The 24,434-nt window shown below is 37.1% G+C and overlaps 3 protein-coding genes across 3 annotated transcripts; 1 reads left to right on the plus strand and 2 right to left on the minus strand.

Annotated features, from left to right (window-relative positions):
* Positions 1 to 5,880: 5,880 nt before the first annotated feature.
* Positions 5,881 to 9,970, minus strand: LOC146483101 (uncharacterized). Its single transcript, XM_085106199.1, has one exon. It carries the CDS (start codon positions 9,940 to 9,942, stop codon positions 5,881 to 5,883), a length of 4,062 nt encoding a protein of 1,353 aa, XP_084962325.1. The 5' UTR covers positions 9,943 to 9,970.
* Positions 9,971 to 10,002: 32 nt separating this feature from the next.
* Positions 10,003 to 18,898, minus strand: LOC146483102 (uncharacterized; the record flags this gene model as incomplete). Its single annotated transcript, XM_085106201.1, has 2 exons — positions 17,424 to 18,898; positions 10,003 to 14,207 (listed from the first exon to the last, which is right to left on the minus strand). A coding segment is annotated over exon 2 (3,633 nt), but the record flags the coding sequence as incomplete, so codon positions are not given.
* Positions 18,899 to 21,955: 3,057 nt separating this feature from the next.
* LOC146483103 (uncharacterized) lies at positions 21,956 to 23,602 on the plus strand. The gene has a single exon (XM_085106202.1). It carries the CDS (start codon positions 21,956 to 21,958, stop codon positions 23,600 to 23,602), a length of 1,647 nt encoding a protein of 548 aa, XP_084962328.1.
* Positions 23,603 to 24,434: the final 832 nt, after the last annotated feature.

A 24,434-nucleotide genomic window follows, 5' to 3' on the forward strand; every position in this document is an offset into this window, starting at 1 on the left:
CGATTCTCAGCAAAGGGAGGTGTGTATCCCGGATTACATGTCAGCCATGTGATTTGCGCATGATTGTCGTCTCAACCATCCCGGATAATGCTCTACTGCGCAAGCTTCGAGTGTTACATCCGACAAAATTTTGGATTTTTTCCCCTATTGACAAGAATAGTGTGCTGTCTCGCTAACGCTCGCCAGCAATTATCAATCATTTTAATCATTTTATAAGTTGTTAATGATATCGTTAGATCACAGCAGCAATCAGAGTTGGATTAAAATACAACGCATATGAAATGAAATAAAGTAGAAAATATAACGGGTGTCAGCCGTATAAATGAAACGCCGACATATAACAGGGATCTTCCTTTTGAGTTAGCTCAATCAGCAGAAAAATTACAATGATAAGATTACTTTGTTTACTTACTAGCCCGTAGGAACGGACTTCTCAGTGTGATTGGTTAGATATTTATGTACACGATTAAGACGCGAGATTTCGTAGGCTTCGCGCACGCCATTTGAAGAAGCTTTTTCACATGAAATGTAGGCACTTTCCTTTCTGAAAACAGCATATTTGAGTGAAATTAACATAGCCACAAACCTAAAACTGTTTACAGGTATATAAACAAAAGACTTCTTTCTCGACCCTATATCGTGCACTATGATAATTAACTCTAATTGCGCCTCCGTTTCCCTTGTCTTATGGCACTTATCGTTATACCGAAAAATGCATTAATGCTTAATGTAGCTCTATTTGTTCCCCATTGTACGCTTCGCAGATTTTTAAAAACTATCCTTCCTTTGCAATTGAAATAATTGAATGGTTTTATTCAGAGAGACTGCGTGATATTATTGTTGTGTTACTGGGAATCATACCGGAAATAACTCTGCAATAACTTCACCACCCTGCTGGAACTAGTCTCGCTTCCATTGCGTTGAATTATTCGATCGTTATTTCTTCGCTGTGAACTCTCCCAATTTCCACCGTTTAAGGGAAATTATAACTTTTCAAAGGTTAATTTTCAATCAATTTCAAAAGTTGCTAATGATATCGTAATCGTAAGATCACAGCAATCTCAGAGATAGCGGAAATTCTCGTGAAGCAATCTGAGCTGAAGGAAAAAAGCATGGCACTCAGGCTAAAGATAACGTATATCATCCAAATTCATTAAATCCTATCGGCGTTGTCCATGTGTGCATGCATTAGTTTGAGTCATAAAGATAGCATTATGTTGTTTCACCCACCGACGTTTTCGTCAGATAAACCGGTCTGTTTGACGAAATTTTCATCTTTTGTTATTGTATGAAATCACAGCTAACGAAACTAGAGGCGAACGTCATATACTTACTGTTGGTAGCTTTCTTGAGGAGCAAATGACCGCAGAAAACAAAGGAATTAGTTGGTATGAAGTATCTGTTTGTGCAACGTCAGGCGACAATTGAAAATGAAAGTAATTTGTTCCTTTAGGATATTTATTCTCTGACGTATGCGTCTATTTTCACAAAAATAAGTAAAAGGTCAAAAATGCGCAATGACCCGCACATTTCTCCTACCGCTATTTGTTGTGAAAATGTTACTCAAGCCTCAAGGCTGTTAAAATCAGATGTTTGTAATACAGTCGGTACACGAGCAATATTTTATGCGTTTATGGGTAAACTGACAAGGCCCATCGTATTAAAGCTTGAATAACACATTGCGTGATGACCCGGGGAGTGATGACGTTAGCCTGTTTTATTTTTTAATTTTAGAAATGCAAGTGTTGATAATTACGCGAGCGACGATGAGTGACATGACAAATCGTTGACTTGCAAAACAATGTTTGTAATACCTCAGGAAACATTCCAACACACCGTAGTATTGCCAAAATGGCCATTCTGTTGCTGTAGCGTCCCATTTTTGTTGTACACAGACGTATTCAATAAGAAACTTACTGTATTTGCCAATGAATAGGTCATTAAAGGGGGAAAAAGTGCTGTAACGTAAAAAAACATGAGATGATCAAATCCCGGGATCAAATGCCCCGGGGTAAATGGGTATTAAAAAGTCTAATGCTCGACTACGGGAATGGACAGTGTGGGAAAATACCCAGTTATTTCCCGGGGAAAGGGGTGTCAGTCTCCCATCGTGTATCTAAAACTGTCCAACAAAGCACGATTTTTTTTCGCCAGGAACTATCCAATTTCCACCGTTTTAAATGTCGAGTGCTTCTTTGAAGTTATTCTTTTGATTTACCGCTTCAAAATAGTTGCTTCGCAGATTGATAAAACTATCCTTGCTAAAGGAATAGTTTGAGTAACGATGATCGCGTTCCATTACGATAACGTAAGCGTATCAATGATCTCTTCTCAAGTCCCATCGTGCTCTAGAACTGTCAAACAAAGCACGATTCCTTCGCCAGGAACTCTCCAATTCCCACCGTTTTAGATATCGAGTGCTTCTTAGAACTTACTCTTTCGACTTACCGCTTCAAAATGGTTAATCTTCCGTTTGAAAACGGAACACTTGAGTCCACAATATGTTAACAATATGCATGGCGCCACAAATTTAATCCGAGATTAACGAATAAATCAAATGATGCTTTGACGTCACACAGGTAGGGGTGAGTACGTCCCCTCCCTCGCGATATACGCGACAAGAATAGATTTTGATTAGCCTGCTTTTGTTGAAGACAATCAGAAGAATACATCCCGACTAGGAGAGGGGAGAGTTTAATAAATAAATTAATGTGCAGATTTGTTGCTACGAGTACCGACATTTACGCGAGATACTGGGGCTAATTCATTTATTCCATTTGTATGCTTCGCCGATTGATAAAACTATCCTTGCTAATGGATATTTTGAGTCACGAAGCTGGCGTTATCTTGTTTCCTTTGTGTTACGCTACAAAGCTAAAGGGTCCCACAGGAAATTTTGGAAATTCCATTACGATAACGTAAGCCTCTCAATGACCTCTTTTTAGTCTCCCATCGATCCATCGTGGATCGGGACTGTCAAACAAAGCACGATTCCTTCGCCAGGAACTCTCCAATTTCCACCGTTTTAAATGTCGAGTGCTTCTTAGAAGTTATTCTTTCGATTTACCGCTTCAAAATGGTGAAATTTCCATTTGAAAACGGCACACTTGAGTCCACAACCTGTTAACAATATGGCGCCACAATTTAATGCAGTTTTAATGAAGAAATCAAATGATGCGTTGACGTCACACAGGTAAGGGTGAGCGGGTCCCCTCCCTAGCGATATAAGCGACAAGAATGGATTTTGATTGGCCTGCTTCTGTTGAAGACAATCAGAACAATACATCCCGGGTACGAGAGGGGAGGGTTTAATGAATAAATTAATGTACAGGTTTGTGACTACTAGGAAGAAAAAAAAAAAGAAAAAAAAAAAAAAGAAATCGACCCGTTTTTAGACACGGTATGCCCCTTCAGGGCATCCCGCGTAGAAACAAGATGCCTGCTATACTGGCATTACGCGAGATGCTGGGGCTGATTCATTTATTCCAACTGTATGCTTCGCCGATTGATAAAACTATCCTTGCTAATGGAATAGTTTGAGTCACGACGATCGCGTTACGTTGTTTTCCGTGTGTTACGCGACTCAGACTATCAGCGGAAATTTGTCAAATTCCATTACGATAACGTAAGCTTCTCAATGACCTCTTTTCAGTCTCGCGTCGTGGTCTAAGACTGTCAAACAAAGCACGATTCCTTCACTAAGAACTCACCAATTTCCACCGTTTTACGTGTCGGGTGCTTCTTAGAAGTTATTCTTTCGATTTACCGCTTCAAAATGGTGAAATTTCCCTTTGAAAACGGCACACTTGAGTCCAGAACATGTTAAAACAATATGGCGCGACTTAATCCGTCTTTAATAAATATATCAAATGATGCATTGACGTCACACAGGTAGGGGTGAGTGGGTCCCCTCCCTCGCGATGTAAGCGACAAGAATGGATTTTGATTGGCCTGCTTCTGTTGAAGACAATCAGAACAATACACCCCGAGTAGAAGAGGGGTGAGTTTAATGAATAAATTAATGTACCGATTTAAAGCTACGAGGAAGAAAAAAAAAAAAAGAAAAAAAAAAAAAACAAGATGCCTATACTGGCATTTACGCGTGATGCTATTCCTGATTTATTTCCATTGTACGCTTCACAGCTATCCTGAGATCATAACGGTAATTGCTTTCGGAAAACGTCATGACCCGGGGCAGATTACACTATCTGACTCAGAAGACAGAAGATAATATTATTGTTGAAGACAAAAAGCTTTACTTAATGAACACGTACACTTTAAGTAGAAATTGACAATCAGACTTGAATTTTTTTATGGAGTGGATTTCCAATAAAGTTTAGGCATCAGTTCGACGAAGTCTGCAGCGCAGGTTTCCTGGCTCTTCGCACTGCGAAGCACAATCTGGTCCGCAGTCAATACCGCGAGCTGTCCATTTTCTATCATTTAAACTGTCGAGTAGTTCTTGGAACTTATCCTTTCGATTTACCCCTTCAAAAGGTTAATTTTCTTTCTGTAAACAGTACATTTGAATCTAAAACATTAAAACGATATGGTCGCTTGCTCCTTGTCAGTTCCAGGTACGTGACGATGTACTACATAGTTTAATTTCCTCTTCACGCCGTAGTTATCAAGAAGATAGCACAACTCACTGTATTGGAGCTGCAAGTTACTCTACAAACCAAGCAAAACAAAAAAAAAACAGACTGAACAAATGCTTTATCCATGTACACATACTTTTGAATACAGTAATATTTTTTCTTCATCTATAGTTTTCTAAGATTTCTTGCACTTGTAAGTACTACCGGGAACTACAGCATTGTGCAGCAATAGTCTTGATTCCTGTAGCTGTCATATGTTCACATCTTCGTATAATGAGTTTCTTCAACGGAGGCCAATGAATGCTGATAATATGCATACCATCAATATCATAATCCATGATGTTACACTTCCCCATATCAAGAAATATCCGTTTGAAGCAGTTTTGAACGATGTGAGTTATGCCGACATCTCGTACAGCTTTGTAGCCTTTGATATTCAAGTAGTTTAACTTAACACAGTGCTTCCCAATGTATTTCATTCCATTGTCTGTCACTGGACACTATGCTTCACTGAGATACTTCAGGTTTGCAGAATTGTTTCCAAACTTGAAACTGTCGCCTGTGCCTTTTTCAATAGGCGACAGCGCGAAGGAGTTCTTGCGCCAAACCGAACATTGGTACTTGAAGCACCCCCTCGGGAAGGGCTAGCTTGAATTGTCCTCAATTTAATTGTTTAAAAATTCCCTTTCTGAAGCAGTTCTTGTGGTCTTCCAAAATTCCTGAAGCCTCGTTTGTTGTTGTTGGGTAGATTGATCCATGAGTTATGTTCGTCGTCTAAGTACCGGATCTTTATATTACATTTATTCAGGAAGTTTATACTTGAGCATCTACTCATTATATCTTGCGCTAGTGACTGAAAAGAATAATGGCTGGAATCATAAAGCGGATCTATTTCGTTCATTTACAAATTAATTTATTAGAAAATCTACTTGTATTCTGCATAATTGATAATACAATCCATCGACGCATTAATCAAATCAATCAACTTCTAGAGCTCAACAAAACATCACAGTAAGGAGTCGAACGTTGATATAGAAAAAGTAAAAAGCCTTTTTGTATCCTACTTACTTGATAACAGAATCCATGAATGCATTGATGACAATACATCCACTCGGCTAGGAAGGATGGACGGGCTCCTTTCTGTGTCTCATCAGATCAAATTATATCAAAGTTTTTAACATTCTTTTTTGATTTAACGAATTTTTTTCTGTATTGGAGATACGAAGTCTATTATTTATCAAATACGAAACGGTAAATGTTTTAAATTTAAATTTAAAGAAGTTTAAATTCGTATTGTGATTTTTATTGCATCATGATCAGAGTAGTACACATTGATTACTGAACTATCAATATTAAGTTTATTTGCTTGTCTGATGTAAACATGGTCTAGTAAACTACCTGAAATAAATGTAGGCATCGCTACAATTTGTAAATAATCCAAAGACTGCATTAATGATGAGAGTACTTCCATGTCGTTGCTGCTAAAATAGTTAATATTGAAATCTCCTAAGATTATATCGATAGGATTGCTTCTAACTAAATAGTCAATACCATTAATAAGGTCAAGTATGTTTGAGTTATTTTTACGATAAATTAAAAGGAGAGAAATATTTACGTGTGATCTATGGTTGTTAAATGTGAACATAAACCTAACAGCATTTAAAGTTGGGTAGTATTCTTGATTTGTAACATGAAATTTTTTTTTGATGCATATGGCTAAACTTGAGTATTTATCTGAATTATGATCATACCTATATAAGGAAAAAGGAGATAAATTATCTATAATATCTGAATCGTTATCATTAGGTAAAAGTTGAGTCTCAGTAAATGCTATAAGATCATTTTTCAAAAGATTTACATCACATTTAACATCAGAACTATGTTTTCTTAGAGAGCGTATATTTAAAAGGCATAATGTTACAACTAAATTGTTATCTTCTATCTTTCGTTTATTTGAATGTGTAATGTCTTTTAAATCTACTAACTTGAAACTTCTTAATCTATCATATTCATTATGTACTCTAGGATCTGCTTTTATGTGTTTAGTATTGATTTCTCCTAAAATATGAAGTCCTTGAAGTGAAGTTGACCTGCTTAACGCAACATATACTTGTCCATAGTTAAAAGATCTTTGTTTGTTCAAATGGAAACTTATAACAACATTTCGCAGTGTTAAACCCTGGACTTTATGAATTGTACATGCCCAAGCTAGACTTATAGGAAATTGAATTCTCTGTACTTCTGGAGACGATGGTTTACCTGGTCGAACTTTTATTTTTGATAATACTTGTTCAATAGGAACAACAGCATTTTCTCTAGCAAATATACTACTACTGTTTTGTATTAAAGTTCTTCCTGCTTCATTATCATCAAATTTTATATAAACCACAGTTGGCTTTTGTGTTTTTTTATTGACATCAATCTTAACAACAGTTCCCATTTGTCCATTTATAAGTCTATCTGCAATATTAATATTTGTAGTAAGCATTACTCTAGCACCTTCTTTAATCTTCACTTCAAATTCAAGCCCTCCTGTTTCAGATCTCCCTCTTGATAATACTTTGTCAATATCTTGTTTTGTAACATTTGATGGATACTGGTCTGTTGCTCTAAGTACAAACAAAGGTGTAGATAATTGTAAAAGTTGTTTGTTGTTATGTTCATTAACAGGATCATTTTCTGCCCAGATGTGAAGTGCATTCAAGGGGTAATTGTTTGTTGATGGGACTAATACTCGAGAATTAATACAATTAAGATCCTCTTCAGTTTGTGAAGCTGTTCTAAATCTGTTTAAAATTTCGGCGAACTGCCGATCATTTTTCTGCCTCATAATGTCAGTCAATTCTATCATCGTGAAGACATGCCATGGATGACATAAATTGAAACACTCATTGTTGAATTTTTCAAAAATAGGTTTCCTCCGTATAGGTGGTAGTTGATACAAATCTCCTACAGCTATAATACTTATACCGGCAAATAGTTTAGAGCTGGATGATCCAAAAATGTCCTTTAGCCTTTGATGTATATGAAGAAGAGTAATGTTAGAAACCATAGAAATTTCATCTATTATAATAAGCTTTAATTCCGACAGTGTAAGTCTCATTTGTGTTTTCTTTTGGTCAGACATTGCTGGAAGATTGTCACCGGTTTCTTTAGGGATAGCCAACGCTGAATGTATAGTTGTTCCGCCTATGTGTATTGCAGAAACACCAGTGGGTGCCATTAACAGTACTGTTGGCAGATCAGGATTGCTTGTTGTCTGTCTAAATGTTTTAATTGCTGTCTGATATATTGTATTTATTACATGACTTTTCCCTGAGCCAGCACCTCCAGTCATAAAAAGATATATTGGGTTAATGTCGTAAGGTTTTAAAGAACGAAGATTTTTAACTTTGTTTCTACACCAGCGTAGCACACTATCATACGCAATACGCTGTTTCTCGTTTAACGACCTTATATGTTCACGTAATAGATCATCAGAAATTTCCCTTGGTTGAACATAACTTGTAATTGTTGCATTTGTAGACACTTTATCACTATTAGAATTGGAAGAAAGATGTGAAATAATTTGTTCATTAAATGATTCGTCATCAATTTCAACATTACTTTGCATATCTAATTGCAAGTCTTCATTTTCTTGATCATTGAAAGAATCAAAGGAATGGCTAAAATTATTAACTTCACTATTTCTTAGGGCTTCTAATGCTTCTGTTATAGCATCTGCTTCAGGTTCAAATATTGTTCTTTTTTGTTCAACAATAGCTTGCACTTTCGGCTCATAAAATCTTGATGCGTATGTTTGTTCATTGCCAATAAGACTATCTTCATTACGCCATGGATAGTACAGCATAAGTAAGTGGTGAAAGTACTTTTCGGGTTCTTTTACTTTGTTGGGTCTATGATACCGTAATACAGCCTTAGTTTTTCTACATTTCATAACTTCGTTTGTGTTTATTAATCTTATTTTGGATGGTAAATAGTTAATGACATCTGCATTTGTATTAAATTGAACATGTGATTCTATAACATCATCTGTAAGAATTTCAGGTTGTGCATCGCTTGTTACACAATCATTTTTGTATTCTTTGTAATAATATGCAGCAAATTCAGCTAGACATAAGTTATCAATAATTGGATTTTTGTTAGGTCTGATGCTATAGCGTTCTATTATATTGGATTTGTAAATATCTGTACTATCTTCATGTAACTCATCAAGTTCTATTTTGCTCTTTGCAACTCGAATTCTATTGTCAGGTAAATCTGTACTCACAAAAACTGTTTTAGGGAAAACATTTCTCAACCAAAGTTCAGGCATACATCTATATACACATTCTTGTGAACTCACTTCTCTAGTAGAAAGAAAAGCCGCTCCTATTTTTCTCAAACTGTCTTTAACGGCTAAATTTGAAGTCTTTGCTTCTTTTGCTGCATTGGCAATAGCCTGTGAACATTCTGTTTCATCCTTTGTGAAGTATGAGCAAACATAAGTTATACATTTGTAATGGTTAAAAACAGGTTGTAAGTCAACATTAGCCCTAAAACCTTTTATTCCAGCAACAAAATAATTATTGATAAAACAGCTATCAAGCGGTCGTTTAAGATGCAGATCAAAATCAGAATCACCAGATATAGACAAGGCCCAGTAATATTGTTCTTCTGTAACACCTAATGAACTCAACAGTTTTTCTTCCGTTGTCTTAGGATTATACTGTGGTTTATTTGGGTTCAAGATTTTATTTATTTCTTCTTTTACTAAGCAAAGAATTTCATTTCTTCTTGTTAAAATGTCTCTTTTCAACTCTTCATCTAACTTTTCAGAAAGTGGTTCTGCTACTACTGTTCTCTTTGTGAAAAATTGTCCAAAATTAAATCTGCATGGAACATTAGTATATTTTCTACAACTCTTTGAGTGATTGTGCTTCTGATAAGTCTGAACTAAGGTAAATAATTGAGAATCTTTTTGTTTATCTGGCAAGTATGCTTGAACATGATTGTCTATATATTTTATGTAATCTTCTTTTGTTTCATTTGTTAACTTTGGGCAATCACTTGTCCATATTAGTGCATGTAAATGAGGTGATCCTCTCATTTGAAATTCAATACGTAAAGCATAATAAACTATTTTACCAATAGGATTTGCTTTGCTCAATAACACTTCAGTAAAAAATGTCTCTACTCTATACTGAAAATGCTTAGCAACAACAACAGGATTAGAATTAAGCATAGAGCACCTCTCATTGTAAGACAATCCTTCAATTTCTTCATCAGTTAAATTAAGTCCTTGTATTTTCCCAATAATTTGAAACAACTCAGGCCATCGAAGGTCAGCACAAGACAATGTCATGAACCATGTTGGAATTCCAAGTTGTTTTACCATCGCTATAACTTCAAACGTAAATTTTTGCCAGTATGGTGGTGTACCTGGAATTTGCCTTAAAAACAAGTAAGCCTGGTCTTGAAAGATAAGATTTTGAAAATTTTGCACATTAGATCTTAAATGAGATGCAGTCAGAGACTGTCCATGAACTTTTGTCAGAGCAATAGCAATACTATCTGAAACTTTTTTTTGTTCTATGATGAACTGCGCAAAAAACAAATATTCAGGATTCATTGCAAACTTACCACTATAATGTAAAAGACGGGCATTGAAGTATTTTGTAGGTGACAGATTGACCGCTCTCTCTACAGTATAGCCAAATCTGCCCTTTGGAAATAATACTGGAAATGCTAATTCTTCACAATTTTTATCAGTCATGAATGAAACTGGATGTTTATTTTCACCTGGTGCAATATTAAAAATTTCATTTCCATGAGACTTTAATCTGGTATTTTTGTCCACATTTACAGGATAATCTGGTAGCACTGACTGTAAACACGTTTCAGAAGTTGCTGCTCTAAATTCATTCAAAGGATCATTTCTTTCCTCCTCACTTTGATCATTTGTTGCTGTCTGTTCACAAGATACCTGAATAATTGGAGACTCTTCACCATCGGCACTGTCTGAATCAGCTCGTAACTGCATTTCTCTCAGATTTATGTCAATGTTTTCAATATTAACTGTTATACAACTATATAAAGGATTGTTTATTCTGAGCCAATTTAGCGCATTGAGTATAACTGCAGGTCGTACAGCTTGAAAATAAACATGGCCTCTAAAATCAAGCTTTCTTTTAAGTTTTAACATAATTATTCCTGAGCTTTCAGGAGGTCTAGGCAAGACATTACAGGTATGATCACATTCTACAGGCACATTACAGATGGCTCCTTTAATTTTCCTTTGTTGACCTTTGGGCATAATTACTATTTTTTCAAAGACAATGCGTTGAGATATAAGAATCTGCTCAAGTTTTTCTAGACATTCTAGTTCTGGGGGGGTTTCATCAACCATTAATTTGTTATAAACAGCTTGACAGGGAACTTGTTCTTTTAACAATTTAGAGTGACATGTTTTACAGATATATTCTTTCTTATCAAAAGACATTTTTCCTGTGAAAAGATGCTGTTTGACATATTTAATTTTCTTTAATTCTATTACTGTTTTCCTATAAAGAGTTCTATTACACACAGAACATATGTAATAAGGCCCTTCTCTTACTGCTTTTTGGAAAGATGCAATACAGAAGTCCAAGTCATTGTCTGAGATAGCTTTTCTTTCCTCTGTATTCCTAGCCACTCTCCTGATCTTTTCAAGCCATTTTTCTTTTTCTTCGCTTTTCATGTTGTGATAAGTTTCTCTTGTTTTAGCTAAGAGTTGTTCTTTCTCATGAGCATCCATAGATTTATATTTCTCTGCACGGTGAGTGAGCATATTTTGTTTTTCATTGGGATCCATAGATTTATATTTTTCAGTGCGTGCAATCAGAACTTTTTGCTTTTCATTATTGTAACACTCACGGCGCTTATCTAAGCAGATTTTTTTCCTTGCAGGTTCAAATTGAGAATAAGACTTTCTCCTTTTAATTGCAATTTCTTTTTTGCACTTAGCAGATTTGTGGCATTTCATAATCTTTTGTTTTTCACCTTTATTTAACTCACAAGTGCACAATACACTCTGAAAGAAATACTGTATTTCATTAGACTTTGCAGTATTTGTCACACTTTGACAGACCCTTTCTACTAAGTAATTTTTATCACTTATTCTGTGTACACCAAGTCCTTGAATTTTATTCAAAGAAATTAAGTAAAATGTTACATTTTTGCTGGTTTTGTGAAAAACGCAACTTAAACATAGGCTGGGAAACTGAAGTAAAAATCCTGAACTCTTAGTTCCATTTTGCAACATCAACCTCTCAAGGGCTAATTTACTAAAAAATGAATTACACACAAGAATTCCTTTATTACTCGTAACAACCTTTACATTAATATTGGCACCGTATATATTAACATTCTGTGGTAGTTCACTGGAACTTGTCTGATTTTTAATAGTCTCAGTAAAGAAAGCACTTCCATATTCAACAAGAGCATCTAATGTATCAGACTTCCAATAACTACAAGGTTTAATAACAGAAAAACAAATTGCATACAGAGCTATGGCAGAACTCTTCGTTATAGTTTCATTATTTGTAGTTTTAATAATAGGTACATCTTTCGGTAAAGTGCCAACAAAAACGTTATTACAACTTTGCTGCACAGTTTTGCACGCCACTGCATTTTTTTGTATACCATTATTATCCCTTATTAAAGACTTTTCATATATAGCAAAAAACCAACCGTTAGAATGGCTACTCAAGAGGTGCTGAAAAGAAGTGTAAATTCTAACTGAAACACACATATCATCTACATATATCCAACGAGCATCATCTTTTATAGCAACTGTAAAATGAGAACTTAGACATCGAACCATGCCTTTAAGTACATAATTTTGACCAAGTACATCCATAGTCAAAGGAAAAAATATTTGATTAATATAATTGGATGACAGTTCCATAGTTAAAAATCGTGGAAGTATAACAAAATGTTGTAGCATTGAAAGATCCCCAGAATGCTCTTGACACAAATCACAGTAGAGTGCACTGCTATTTGGTAATATAGCCTCAGAAACATAATTCTCTAAGCCATTGTGAAGCAAGTTCGGAGAATTTATGTAAAGTACAAATATAGCTGTGTTTTTTATAATTGCATTGTTACACGATGAACAAACTGACTGATTACTTTGTTGTATAAGAAAAAGGGATTTTAATTCCTCCGTCATCATACCAACTGTATCCAACCTAAATATGTCACTAAATACAGCATCTGCAGACATTGCGGTAAATGAGTTGCAATGTTGTCTTAAGTAAACCCAAACAGGTTCTCGAACTACTGCCATTTCTGTTTGTACATCATGGTTTTCTAACTGTAGACATGCGTCAAATAAAGTTTGAAAAAACTCATTACGTTCGATATCTCTCAGAGAATCTTTAAAAATAGCAACGCTAAGTTCAAGAAAACAATCTACTGCACATGAAAACTTGCCTGAATGAGTAAGGCAATAATTTATGAAATGTCTTCTAGCATTTGTTCCCTGTTGTGACAGTTCACTGATGGAAGAGGTCTTGGAATTTGTTGCTTTACTGATGAATATATTCCCATTTATAATATGTGCTTCTTTGTTTGAAATAACGCAAGGATCGAAGAGTCCACGTAAAGCAATGACACGAGGATAAGGATTGGTCTCTATATCGCCAGATTCCTTTATACTGACATGTGTCATTTCATGATTAACATTTTTATAAGTCCTTTCTTTTTTCGATGCAAGATATTTGCTTGTGCAGTTTTCCATAGCTTTCCTGCTGTTACAAAGTACTGTTTTTCGTAATGAAGCTACTTTGATAATTTGATAAAGAAAAGACGATTTTGGGACAGTTTTTGAAACATACTTTCTAAGAAATATTCTGTTTCTCCTTTTTAAACCCTTCTTTAGAGCTCTTAATGGGATTCTACTGGGTTCTCGATAATGATGTCGTCTTCTTTTAGTATCCCTTTTAATATTATTAATAAACAATGCAAATAGTGACCTACAAGTACCGTATTTCACTTTTTTATTCATGTCAAGCATTGTTAAATACTCTTACTATTTTTGTCCCACTCTTCTTCACAGTCCTTTATTGTGTAATTCACTGTCTCTTTTGTTTCAATATCGCACTCTATGTTTTATGTCACACTCTTTCAGGTTTTGCAAGGTTTGCAAGGTTTGTATAGCTTTGAATATCTGTTAATTTCTGTTAATTTCTTGTTCAATGTGTTACAGTTGTAACAACCAAGTGGCTGCTACTTATTGTTGTAACAACCAGGTGGCTGCTACGATGGGTGTAGCAACCGAGTAGTTGCTACGATGGGTGTTCTGTTGTAACAACCAAGTGGCTGCTACGATGGGTGTTGTAACAACCGAGCGGCTGCTACGATGGGTTGTTGGGTTTTCTGTTTTGACAATCAGCTGACTGCTGCGCTGGGGGTTCTGTTATGACAACCAGTTGACTCCTACGCTTTGTGGTCGCTACGTTTTCTGCCACTGGATGCTCTTGTAACAAACAGTCCACCACTATGTAGGTGCTACGTTTTGTAGGCCTTCTTTGCTAACAATCAGTTGGTTTCACTCTCAGGAAGAAATTCAACCTTAACGACTTACACCTGCAAAACAAAACCAAAAAAAGACAATCTGTTAAAATTGAAAGAAAAAATAACTGCTGAAAACTAATCAGAATTATATTACTAAAATAAAACAAAATACAGTATATGAGCAAGTCATTGGCTGAGGTCACACTAGAGGCTTTACCATGGTAAAAATTGCTTTACCAAGGTAAATTGCGCAACCACCTAGTTACCGTAGTAAACCTGTCAAAGTCATAAAAAATAGATTTGACGCTTTCCATGTACACTTTTTCGCATGATCAGTAAACTTATACGTGACGAGTACACTAAATGTTGACATGTCGCGTGAGTTCATATCGGCGGTAAGTTACTGAACTGTGACTTAGCGCGTAATAAAATTATGGATCAACAAGAGAGAGTTGCATTTTCAATTGTTCCCATTTTGCTTTTAATTCTGCTGCTTAGACGAGCACGTAGAATTCACTTCCTTCTTACATACAACCATTTAGATCTTGGGACCAAAGAAAGTGCAGCGGTTTCGTTAATTAACCGTCGACGGCAAAGACAAAGAAGAGCGCGCAGGCAAGCCTGGGTTTACCCTCGACCACAGGGATGGTTTGAGGAAATGTATAATAACCGGCTCCTTCGAGCCCTTTGGAAAGACCATTTCAGGGTAACAGGGGAAACATTCGACTTCATTTGCCAGCTCGTTGAAAGGAACTCAAACACACGCGCGAATGAGCGGGAAAATAAATTTCATGTTTATAAAATATGAATCCACAAATGTATTGTAATTACTGCGTTTGTCCAAAAAGATGACAAACTGTCAACAAAATAAGCATGGTTTAGATAGACAAGAGATGTACCCACCTATTTTTTTGGGTAACTAGATTCTTATCTGGGGTCAAGTCAACTTTGTTCTTGCCGCTGTTGTCAGGGCAACTTACCAGAGTTAGGTTTACCATGGTAAACTGAAAATTGGGGGTCACACTTGCGGTGCCGTTAACCATGGTAAACTTGAGTTTACCATGGTTAACTTTCTCCAGTGTGACCTCAACCATTGTCTTGCTGACCTTTCATTATCTTACGTGACATCATACTGGAAGTTGCTTATGATAAGGTAATTACCGATACGCCAGAGACCTGACCTCCGGCTACTTCGCCGACTTGTCCAAACGTACAATTTAAGCATTGCGAAAAACATTTCTACCAGTGCCATTGAGATTATTTAACAGTTTCACTTAAAAACTCTACTAAGCCTCTGGAGAGGGGGTTATTTAATTTCAGGCCTCATCAAAGGGGGATTACTAGAGAAAGGCGCCAGTAATCAATAAGAGGGACCAATTTATCGCCTAACGGCCTCCACCCTGTGAGGTCGAGAGATTATAGAGCGTTTTTCTTTCTTTTTCCTGCAGGGATTTGACGTCCTGCAAACACTGTTTTAACTTATTTGGTTTAAAGGCGCCAGTATGTAAAGAGGAAACACGCAAGTACGCGCAAAAAAATCGACTCCAATGAGGAAACATGAGCCTTGAAGGTTGTCAGTTTAAAAAAGAGGTATCAGTTGTATTTATTATCAATGGGACAATGATTATTTCAAAAAAGAGTAAAACTTCGCTGTTATTATCCTTTGTTCGATATGCCGAGAAGAAACTCTACCGAAGATTTCTCAATTACATGTACTTCACATAAGGCGTAAATACACGAGGTAACTTTCCGTACCACGCGATGTAATTAAAAATACAGAACATGACGTAATAGTTTTGCCCAGCAGCCTCTCTTGTTTTTCCTCAAAAAGCATATAGGGATTTCTAGTGATGTTACGGTAGATGAGTTCCCCGTTACGACATAATAGAAAACGTTGCATCACGCAGGCAGTCACATTTCCATGTGTAGGGCATTGTTATAATTAGAGCGGCTGCACATGAGGGTAAAGTCATGAAATTCAAATACAGAGGTTGAGTATTAGTTAACAGACGCTGCAATAGAGCAGATTTAACTAAACGGGTTCTTGTTTCATATATTACATTAGCCTGTGACAAGACAGGAAGAAGTAGCTCATCCTCTCTTGCCTGTGAACAGGGTTCCAAATCGCGTACAGCGTGAAAAGAAAAATGATGAACGTTGTTGGAACTTCCTTTCACCCGAAACAACAATTGAGTCTTTGGTATGCTACCAAATGCAGTCTTAACACAAAAGTATAAGAATGACAGCTTCTTCAATCGTCGCCTTTAAAGATAAATTACAAACCATCAAATCAGAAGTAAATAAAAAAATTGATGCTTTTTCAATTAATGCCAGTTGAGATTATTACAAACCACAACCTTGCCGTGAAACACATGAGTGAACGTAAACTATGAATATATGAACCGAGATCTGCAGCACACTTTTCGCCTATTTATCATTTCGTACAGAATACCGCTATATCAACCAAACAGAGTCTGCGTAAAAGCAGTTACCTCAAGCAGTAATTAATATCGATATCCTCCTTGTAAAAGATCTCTAAATACGACTAATGAAAACGTTTCGAACTCAACGCCAATCGCTAACTGCAATTGTTACCATCTAACAAAACGCTTAACTTGCTATTCGCCGGATTTATCAACGTAGATTGCATTATTTCAACGTAACTTTGTACCCAGATTGATTGCACCATTTCAGCGTAACCTTGTACCCAGATTGATAGCACATGTACAATCACAAAGTAACATTGTACCCAGATTGTTTGCACCATTACAACGTAACCTTGCACCGAGTTTGTTTTCATAGCATGGCAATAACATAATTGATTTTTCGCTCCAAACACCGTACATCATCCCTTCAGAGTGCACATAAGCTTGCAAAGATTAGATCGCATTTCATATTGACTAAGCTTGCTAGGGATCGTTTATTGAGTAAAATTATGACTTTTTAAAGGTTAATTTTCAACCAATTTCAAAAGTTGCTAATGATATCGTAATTGTAAGATCACAGCAATTTCATAGATACCGGACGGAAATTCTCGTGAAGCAATCTGAGCTGAAAGAAAAAAGCATGGCACTCAGGCTAAAGATAACGTATATCATCCAAATTCATTAAATCCTATCGGCGTTGTCCATGTGTGCACGCAATAGTTTGAGTCATAAAGATAGCGTTATGTTGTTTCACCCACCGACGTTTTCGTCAAATAAACCGGTCTGTTTGACGAAATTTTCATCTTTTGTTATTATATGAAATCACAGCTAACGCAACTAGAGGCGAACGTCATATACTTACTGTTGGTAGCTTTCTTGAGGAACAAATGACCGCAGAAAACAAAGGAATTAGTTAGTCTGAAGTATCTGTTTGTGAGACGTCAGGTGACAATCGAAAATGAAAGTAATTTGTTCCCCTAAGAATGTTTATTCTCTGACGTATGCGTCTATTTTCACAAAAATAATAGACTACAAGTAGTCCCCTTCTGAATAGTCGAGACGTCGCGCGAAATAGCCGAGCGCGAAACAATAATCATGAGGTCAAAAATGCGCAATGACCCGCACATTATTCCTACCGCTACTTGTTGTGAAAATGTTACTCGAGCCTCAAGGCTGTTTAAATCAGAAGTTTGAAGAACAGAACTTAATACAGTCGGGACACGAGCAATATTTGATGCGTTTATGGATAAACTGACAAGGCCCATCGTATTAAAGCTTGAAAAACGCGTTGCATGATGACCAGGGGAGTGATGACGTTAGCTTGTTTATTTTTTTTTTAGAAAATGGCAATGTTGATAATCACGCGAACGACGATGAGTGACATGACAGATTGTTGACTTGCAAAGCAATATTTGTAATACCTCAGGAAACATTCCAACACACCGTAGTATTGCAAAGATGGCCATTCTGCTGCTGTAGCGTCCCATTTTTGTTGTATATACATAGATGTATTTAATAAGGAACTTACTGTATTTGCCAATGAATAAGCAATTAAAGGAGGGAAAAGTGCTGTAAGGTGAAAAACAAAGAGATAATCAAATGCTCCGGTGAACAGGGTCTAAGTCGTATATAGCGCGAAAATAAAAATGATAAACGTTTTTGAAGCTTCCTTTCATCCGAAAGAACAATTGAGTCTTTGGTATGCTACCAAATGCAGTCTTAACACAAAAGTATAAGAATAACAGCTTCCTTAATCGTCGCCTTTTAAGATAAATTACAAACCACAACCTCAGTTGTTGCGAATCACAGACGTAAACGTTAAACCTAAATTAACCTATAGGAATATGATTTTTCGCACATTTGTGATTTCGTAGACTGAGACATCGTTATTAATTTATTACAAGCTAGTATTTATCCACAAGCTTGTAATTATTTAATACATCAACGAAACAGCTTCAGCAATTGACGTTCTTCTTGAAAAGTTTCTTTCTCAATACGACTACTGAATACTTTTCGAACCCAACGCCAGTTACAAATTGATTATACGAAGAGTTTAAATAATGGAAATTGCTTCACTAGCAAATTTAAACCGCAGAGAATAAAATGGTCCAAAACGATGAAGGGTGTTGAAACTTTGTCAGCCAAAAATCAGTGGTGAAGTCTTAAACGCAGTCTTAACTCAGAAGTGTCTAAAAAAAATCGACGCTCTTTCAATTAATGTCAGTTGAGATAAATTACAAACCCCAACCTTGCCGTGAATCACACGAGTGAACGTTAAGTCTGAATAAACCGAGATCTGCTGTACACTTTTCGCCTATTTGTCATTTCGTAAAGAATACCGCTATTACAAGCTATATCAACCAAACAGAGTCTACGTTAAAGCAGTTACCTCAAGCAGTAATTGATGTCCTCCTCGAAAAGGATCGCTAAATACGACTAATGAACACGTTTCGAACTCAACGCCAATCGCTAACTGCAATTGTTACCATCTAACTAACGCTTAACTTGCTATTCGCCGTATTTATCAACGTAGATTGCGCAAGTTCAACGTAACCTTGTACCCAGATTGATTGCACCATCACAAAGTAACATTGTACCCAGATTGTTTGCACCATCATAACGTAACCTTACACCGAGATTGTTTTCATACCATGGCAATAACATAATTGATTTTTCGCTCCAAACACCGTACATCATCCCTCCAGAGTACACATAAGCTTGCAAAGATTAGATGGCATTTCATATTGACTAAGCTTGTTAAGGGATCGTTTCTTGAGTAAAATTATGACTTTTTCAATCAATTTCAAAAGTTGCTAATGATATCGTAATTGTAAGATCACAGCAATTTCAGAGATACCGGAAATTCTCGTGAAGCAATCTGAGCTGAAAGAAAAAAGCATCGCTTAGGCTAAAAATAACGAATATCATCCATTCCCAATTCATGAAATCCTATCAGCGTTTTCCATGTGTGCATGCAATAGTATGAGTCACAAAAATAGCATTATGTTGTTTCACCCGCCGACGTTTTCTTTAGATACCCCACCTACCGGTCTGTTTGACGAAATTTTCATATTTTGTTATTGTATGAAATGACAGCTAACGAAACTAGAGGCGAACGTCATATACTTACTGTTGGTAGCTTTCTTGAGGAATAAATGACCGCAGAAAACAAAGGAATTAGTTAGTCTGAAGGTTATCTGTTTGTGAGACGTCAGGCGACAATCGAAAATGAAAGTAATTTGTTCCCCTAAGGATGTTTATTCTCTGACGTATGCGTCTATTTTCACAAAAATAATCGTAAGGTCAAAAATGCGCAATGACACGCATATTTTTCCTACCACTACTTCCAAGTTGTTGTGAAAATGTTACTCAAGCGTCAAGGATGTTTAAATCAGACGTTTGAAGAAGAGAACTTAATACAGTCGGGACACGAGCAATATTTTATGCGTTTATTTTTTTTTTTAGAAAATGGAAATGTTGATAATCACGCGAGCGACGATGAGTGACATGACAGATTGTTGACTTGCAAAACAATGTACCTCACGAAACATTCCAACACACCGTAGTATTGCAAAAATGGCCAGTCTGCTGCTGTAGCGTCCCATTTTTGTTGTACATAGACGTATTCAATAAGAAACTTACTGTATTTGCCAATGAATAGGTCATTAAAGGGGGGGAAGATTCTGTAAGGTGAAAAACAAAGAGATGATCAAATTCCCCGGGGTAATTGGGTAAAAGTCTAATGCTCGACCACCGGAATGGACAGTGTGGCAAAATACCCCATTATTTCCTGGGGGAGGAGGTGTCAGTCTCCCATCGTGGTTCTAAAACTGTCAAACAAAGCACGATTCCTTCGCCAGGAACTATCCAATTTCCACCGTTTTAAATGTCGAGTGCTTCGCAGAAATTATTCTTTCGATTTACCGCTTCAAAATGATTGCTTCGCAGATTGATAAAACTATCCTGAGTCACCTGAGTTTGAGTCACGATGATCGCGTTTATGTTGTTCCCCCTGTGGTACGCTACCGGAAATTTCGGAGATTCCATTACGATAACGTAAGCGTATCAATGACCTCTTCTCAAGTGCCATCGTGTTCTAGAACTGTCAAACAAAGCACGATTCCTTCGCAAGGAATTTTCCAATTTCTACCGTTTTAAAGGTCGAGTGCTTCTTAGAAGTTATTCTTTCAATTTACCATTTCAAAATTGTTTATTTTCCGTTTGAAAACGGCACACTTGAGTCCACAACATGTTAACAATATGGCGCAACCAATTTAATCCAAGATTAATGCATAAATCAAATGATGCTTTGACGTCACACGAGTAGGGTTGAGTGGGTCCCCTCCCTCGCAATATACGCGACAGATATGGATTTCGATTGGCCTGCTTCTGTTGAAGACAATCAGAACAATACACCCCGAGTAGGAGAGGGGTGAGTTTAATGAATAAATTAATGTACCGATTTGAAGCTACGACGAAGAAAAAGAAATCGTCCCGTTTTTAGACACGGTATGCCCCCTCAGGGCATCCCGCGTAAAAAGAAATCGACCCGTTTTTAGACACGGTATGCCCCTTCAGGGCATCCCGCGTAAAAAGAGAAAAAAAAAAAAAAAAGAAATCGACCCGTTTTTAGACACGGTATGCCCCTTCAGGGCATCCCGCGTAAAAAAAAGAAATCGACCCGTTTTTAGACACGGTATGCCCCCTCAGGGCATCCCGCGTAAAAAGATACCCGACCGAAACCTAGACACGTCATGCCCTGCGGGCATTCCGTGTAAAAACATTCTTTTGCTTTGCAGCTTAGCTGGATTGGTTGAATCGGCGAGACAATTTCAGAGACAGAGCGCGGACGACCTTTGATCTTGACACAATTGTGTTTGATACTCCTTTCCTTTCAAGGTCTGTTTTCGTTTCATTAATGGTTGGCTGGCTTCAGCACTTTCAAGATCGACTAGGTCATCGTCTGAATTCATTTTTTCTAACCACTGTTTTTTTTCCCGATGTAAGTTACGTACACAGCTGAGTTGCGTGAGAAAGAGTTTTTACTGTAGCAGGCGGAGCTCGAGATAACTTGAACTCCAATGTTGATAAGAACGAGAAAGCATTTACTAGAACTCCAACAGACCAGTCCTTCTTTCTTGATATATAAATTTAATAGCTTGATGGAATTACGTAAAAACTCTTTCTCCTCTCCTGTACCTTAAATTCTTTCACTCTTTCTAAAAAATGTGTCTGTCTATTTCGAAAACGACGGGAAGCTGAACTGCAACACGATCCTATACCTTCTGAACTCACAAAACGGAAATTACACAACAAACAAGCTAATCATTAACAAGCTCTGTTCGCTCATAGAATACAACCGGTTAGCATTGTTAGGCTTTCTCTTTAGCTGTGATGTCCTCAATAATAACGGCTGTGTTTAAAGCCACCATCGGCTTGCTCGTGAATAAAGGAAGGGATAAAGCAGCAGAAAAGTTGAAGGATGGCGACGTAACAGATCAGAAATTCCGCGGCTTGATCGTGCGTGAAATCGACGATATCAAGTCGCAGTTGAAGGGCTTAGCAAGAAAAGATTTGTTAGCAAGTATCAGCTTCTTTAAAGAAGGAATCGAGTTGTTGTATGAAGTGTTTGGTAAGGCAAGGCGCAAAAGGGAGCACGGAACGATAAAGGAAGAAGCAGCAGCTGGAACAGCTAGTGCTGGAGCAGTTTCTCTGGCAAAAGGAATGAGAAGACTGGAGCTTACTGACCTGGATGAATCAGCTACCAGGACGCTTGCCAATGCAAAAGACAGATTCAAAGACGCCCGCAGAAAAGCGACAGAAGCATTCGCTAATGAAGCTTTGGAATTGTCTGATCGCGTACTGGCCATGCAATATCGAGTAATGTCGACAATATTGGAGACAGTAGACAATCCCGAGGACGCATTAGCAGCGTGTAGAGTGTGCATTGAAGAGCTACACAGTCTGTCATCTGTTAAGGAATGTTTTACTGTCGAGCTTAAAGGAGGCTTCTGGGCTCGGTTTAGTAAAGAAGAACGAAGGGCGATCATTTCCGCCACTTGTCATGTGAATCGCACCATCTACGATGTTATTCTGATGGTCAGTTTTAGCAACAACCAGCTGTCCGCAAACAACTGGCCTTGTGTTGATACCAGGGAAGAGAAAGTGGATCCGCTCTTTGATGGAAGAGTTCCTGAAGTGGTGCAGAAACAAGGTATGGAGCACTGCTGTGTACCATGGTCATTTGGTCAGGAGGGTGAAGAGGAGCACAACCTGAGGTATCCTATGGGTATCGCTACAAACGCAGATGGACAGTTTATTATAGCAGAGGGTTGGGATTTAACTGTGAAAGTGTTTGACAGCAGCGGAAAGTTTGTTATCCAATTTCACCCTGAACGTAATTACACTGAGACGAGCTTACTTGTTTACGATGCCGCCACTGATATGAACAATAGCAACATCTATGTATTGGTCAGGCTGGGGAGGTATGGGGCTGAGTGGCAAGTTCAGGTATCCAGTCACACCGCTGACCTACTACACAAGTTTCCTGTGAGGGGAGAGGACTGGGGCAGACTGGCAGTCACCAATAACAAAGTGCTGGTACTGACAGGACGGACTGTGCATGTGTACGAGCATGAGGGGAGATATGTACACAGCTTTGGAGAGGGAATACTGAAGGATGCAAGTGATATTGTCATTGCTGGTCATGATGGCCAGATCATGACACTGGATGGTTCCTGTGTGTTCATATTCACCGAAGATGGTAAACAGCAGCGTAAATTCGACATTAACACCGAAGAAGATGCGTACTGGTGCACTGCATTGCATCCATCTGGTGAATTTGTTGTCGTCGCTGGATGGGAACGAGGAACAAAGCACCTGTGTGTGGCAATATACACTAAAGATGGTGAGTTCGTGAGGAGAATGGTACTAACTGGAGAGAATAATTTTGTTATAACTAGGATTACAGTGAGCATGGAGGGTCACATTGCTGTGGCTGTACTTTTAGATGACCGTAATGGCAAGGTAATTGTTCGTTAGAGCTAGTGATTCTGAAACACAAATCAAAATTTTTTTTACTGAAAACTAAAACGAAGGAAGTTTCATGACAACAATTAACTCATTTTAATTTTCTTCGCGAGAATTCAGGATTATCAAGTGACCATGAAGACAGCCATTACTGCTTAGCTTTCGACTGTAACAGTAACTTCGTTTACTGATGTTTTAACTTTTGTTTTTTTTTCTTAAAGCTTGTAATGTATAATTCAATATCATTTATGATGAAGAAAACTTACGAAAATATACAAGTTTTAAAATAGCATAAAGAGTGTAGGTTTTAATATTGAGGGTGTATTCTTTTAGAACAATTCTGGTTATTCTTGTTGTGTTTCGATATCAGGAATAAAGGAATACACAGAATTTATTTCTGCAAAGAATGCAATTCTGCCTATTCCTATCTACTCCTTGCATTCCTATTACAGCATAGTCCCAAAAGAATGCTCCCCGAGTAATCTTAATCCAGTTATTAACCTTAATAGAATGGTGAGATGGCAATTAAGGTTTATAGTTAGAACCTTTTTATTTTATAAAGTTTGCCTGGCCTTAGTTGTTGTAGATGTTCGTTTAGTTATTTAAATTTGCTGCCTTGAAAATTTGAGCCTTGAAAATAACGAATCAAGGAGCACAACTTTTAATTTGCTGCCCTTGTTTTTTACATGTTATATGGCAAAGGATACCGGAATTTCTCATTTCTTAAAGCTCTTTCTCTTTAAGCTATCTTGATCCTGATAAATGATTATATTTTTGACAAACTATTTTCATGGAAACTGATAAATTATTTTCCTTACTTAAAGTAATTTGAAGTATTGTTTAA

Source organism: Pavona decussata, unplaced genomic scaffold (assembly GCF_977016875.1).
Source record: "Pavona decussata unplaced genomic scaffold, jaPavDecu1.1 SCAFFOLD_40, whole genome shotgun sequence".
NCBI classification, from domain to species: domain Eukaryota; kingdom Metazoa; phylum Cnidaria; class Anthozoa; order Scleractinia; family Agariciidae; genus Pavona; species Pavona decussata.

Coding starts and splice junctions, on each gene's coding strand:
- LOC146483103 (XM_085106202.1), top strand. CDS start 21,956: ATGTCCTCAATAATAACGGCTGTGTTTAAAGCCACCATCGGCTTGCTC.
- LOC146483101 (XM_085106199.1), bottom strand. CDS start 9,942: ATGACATTGTCTTGTGCTGACCTTCGATGGCCTGAGTTGTTTCAAATT.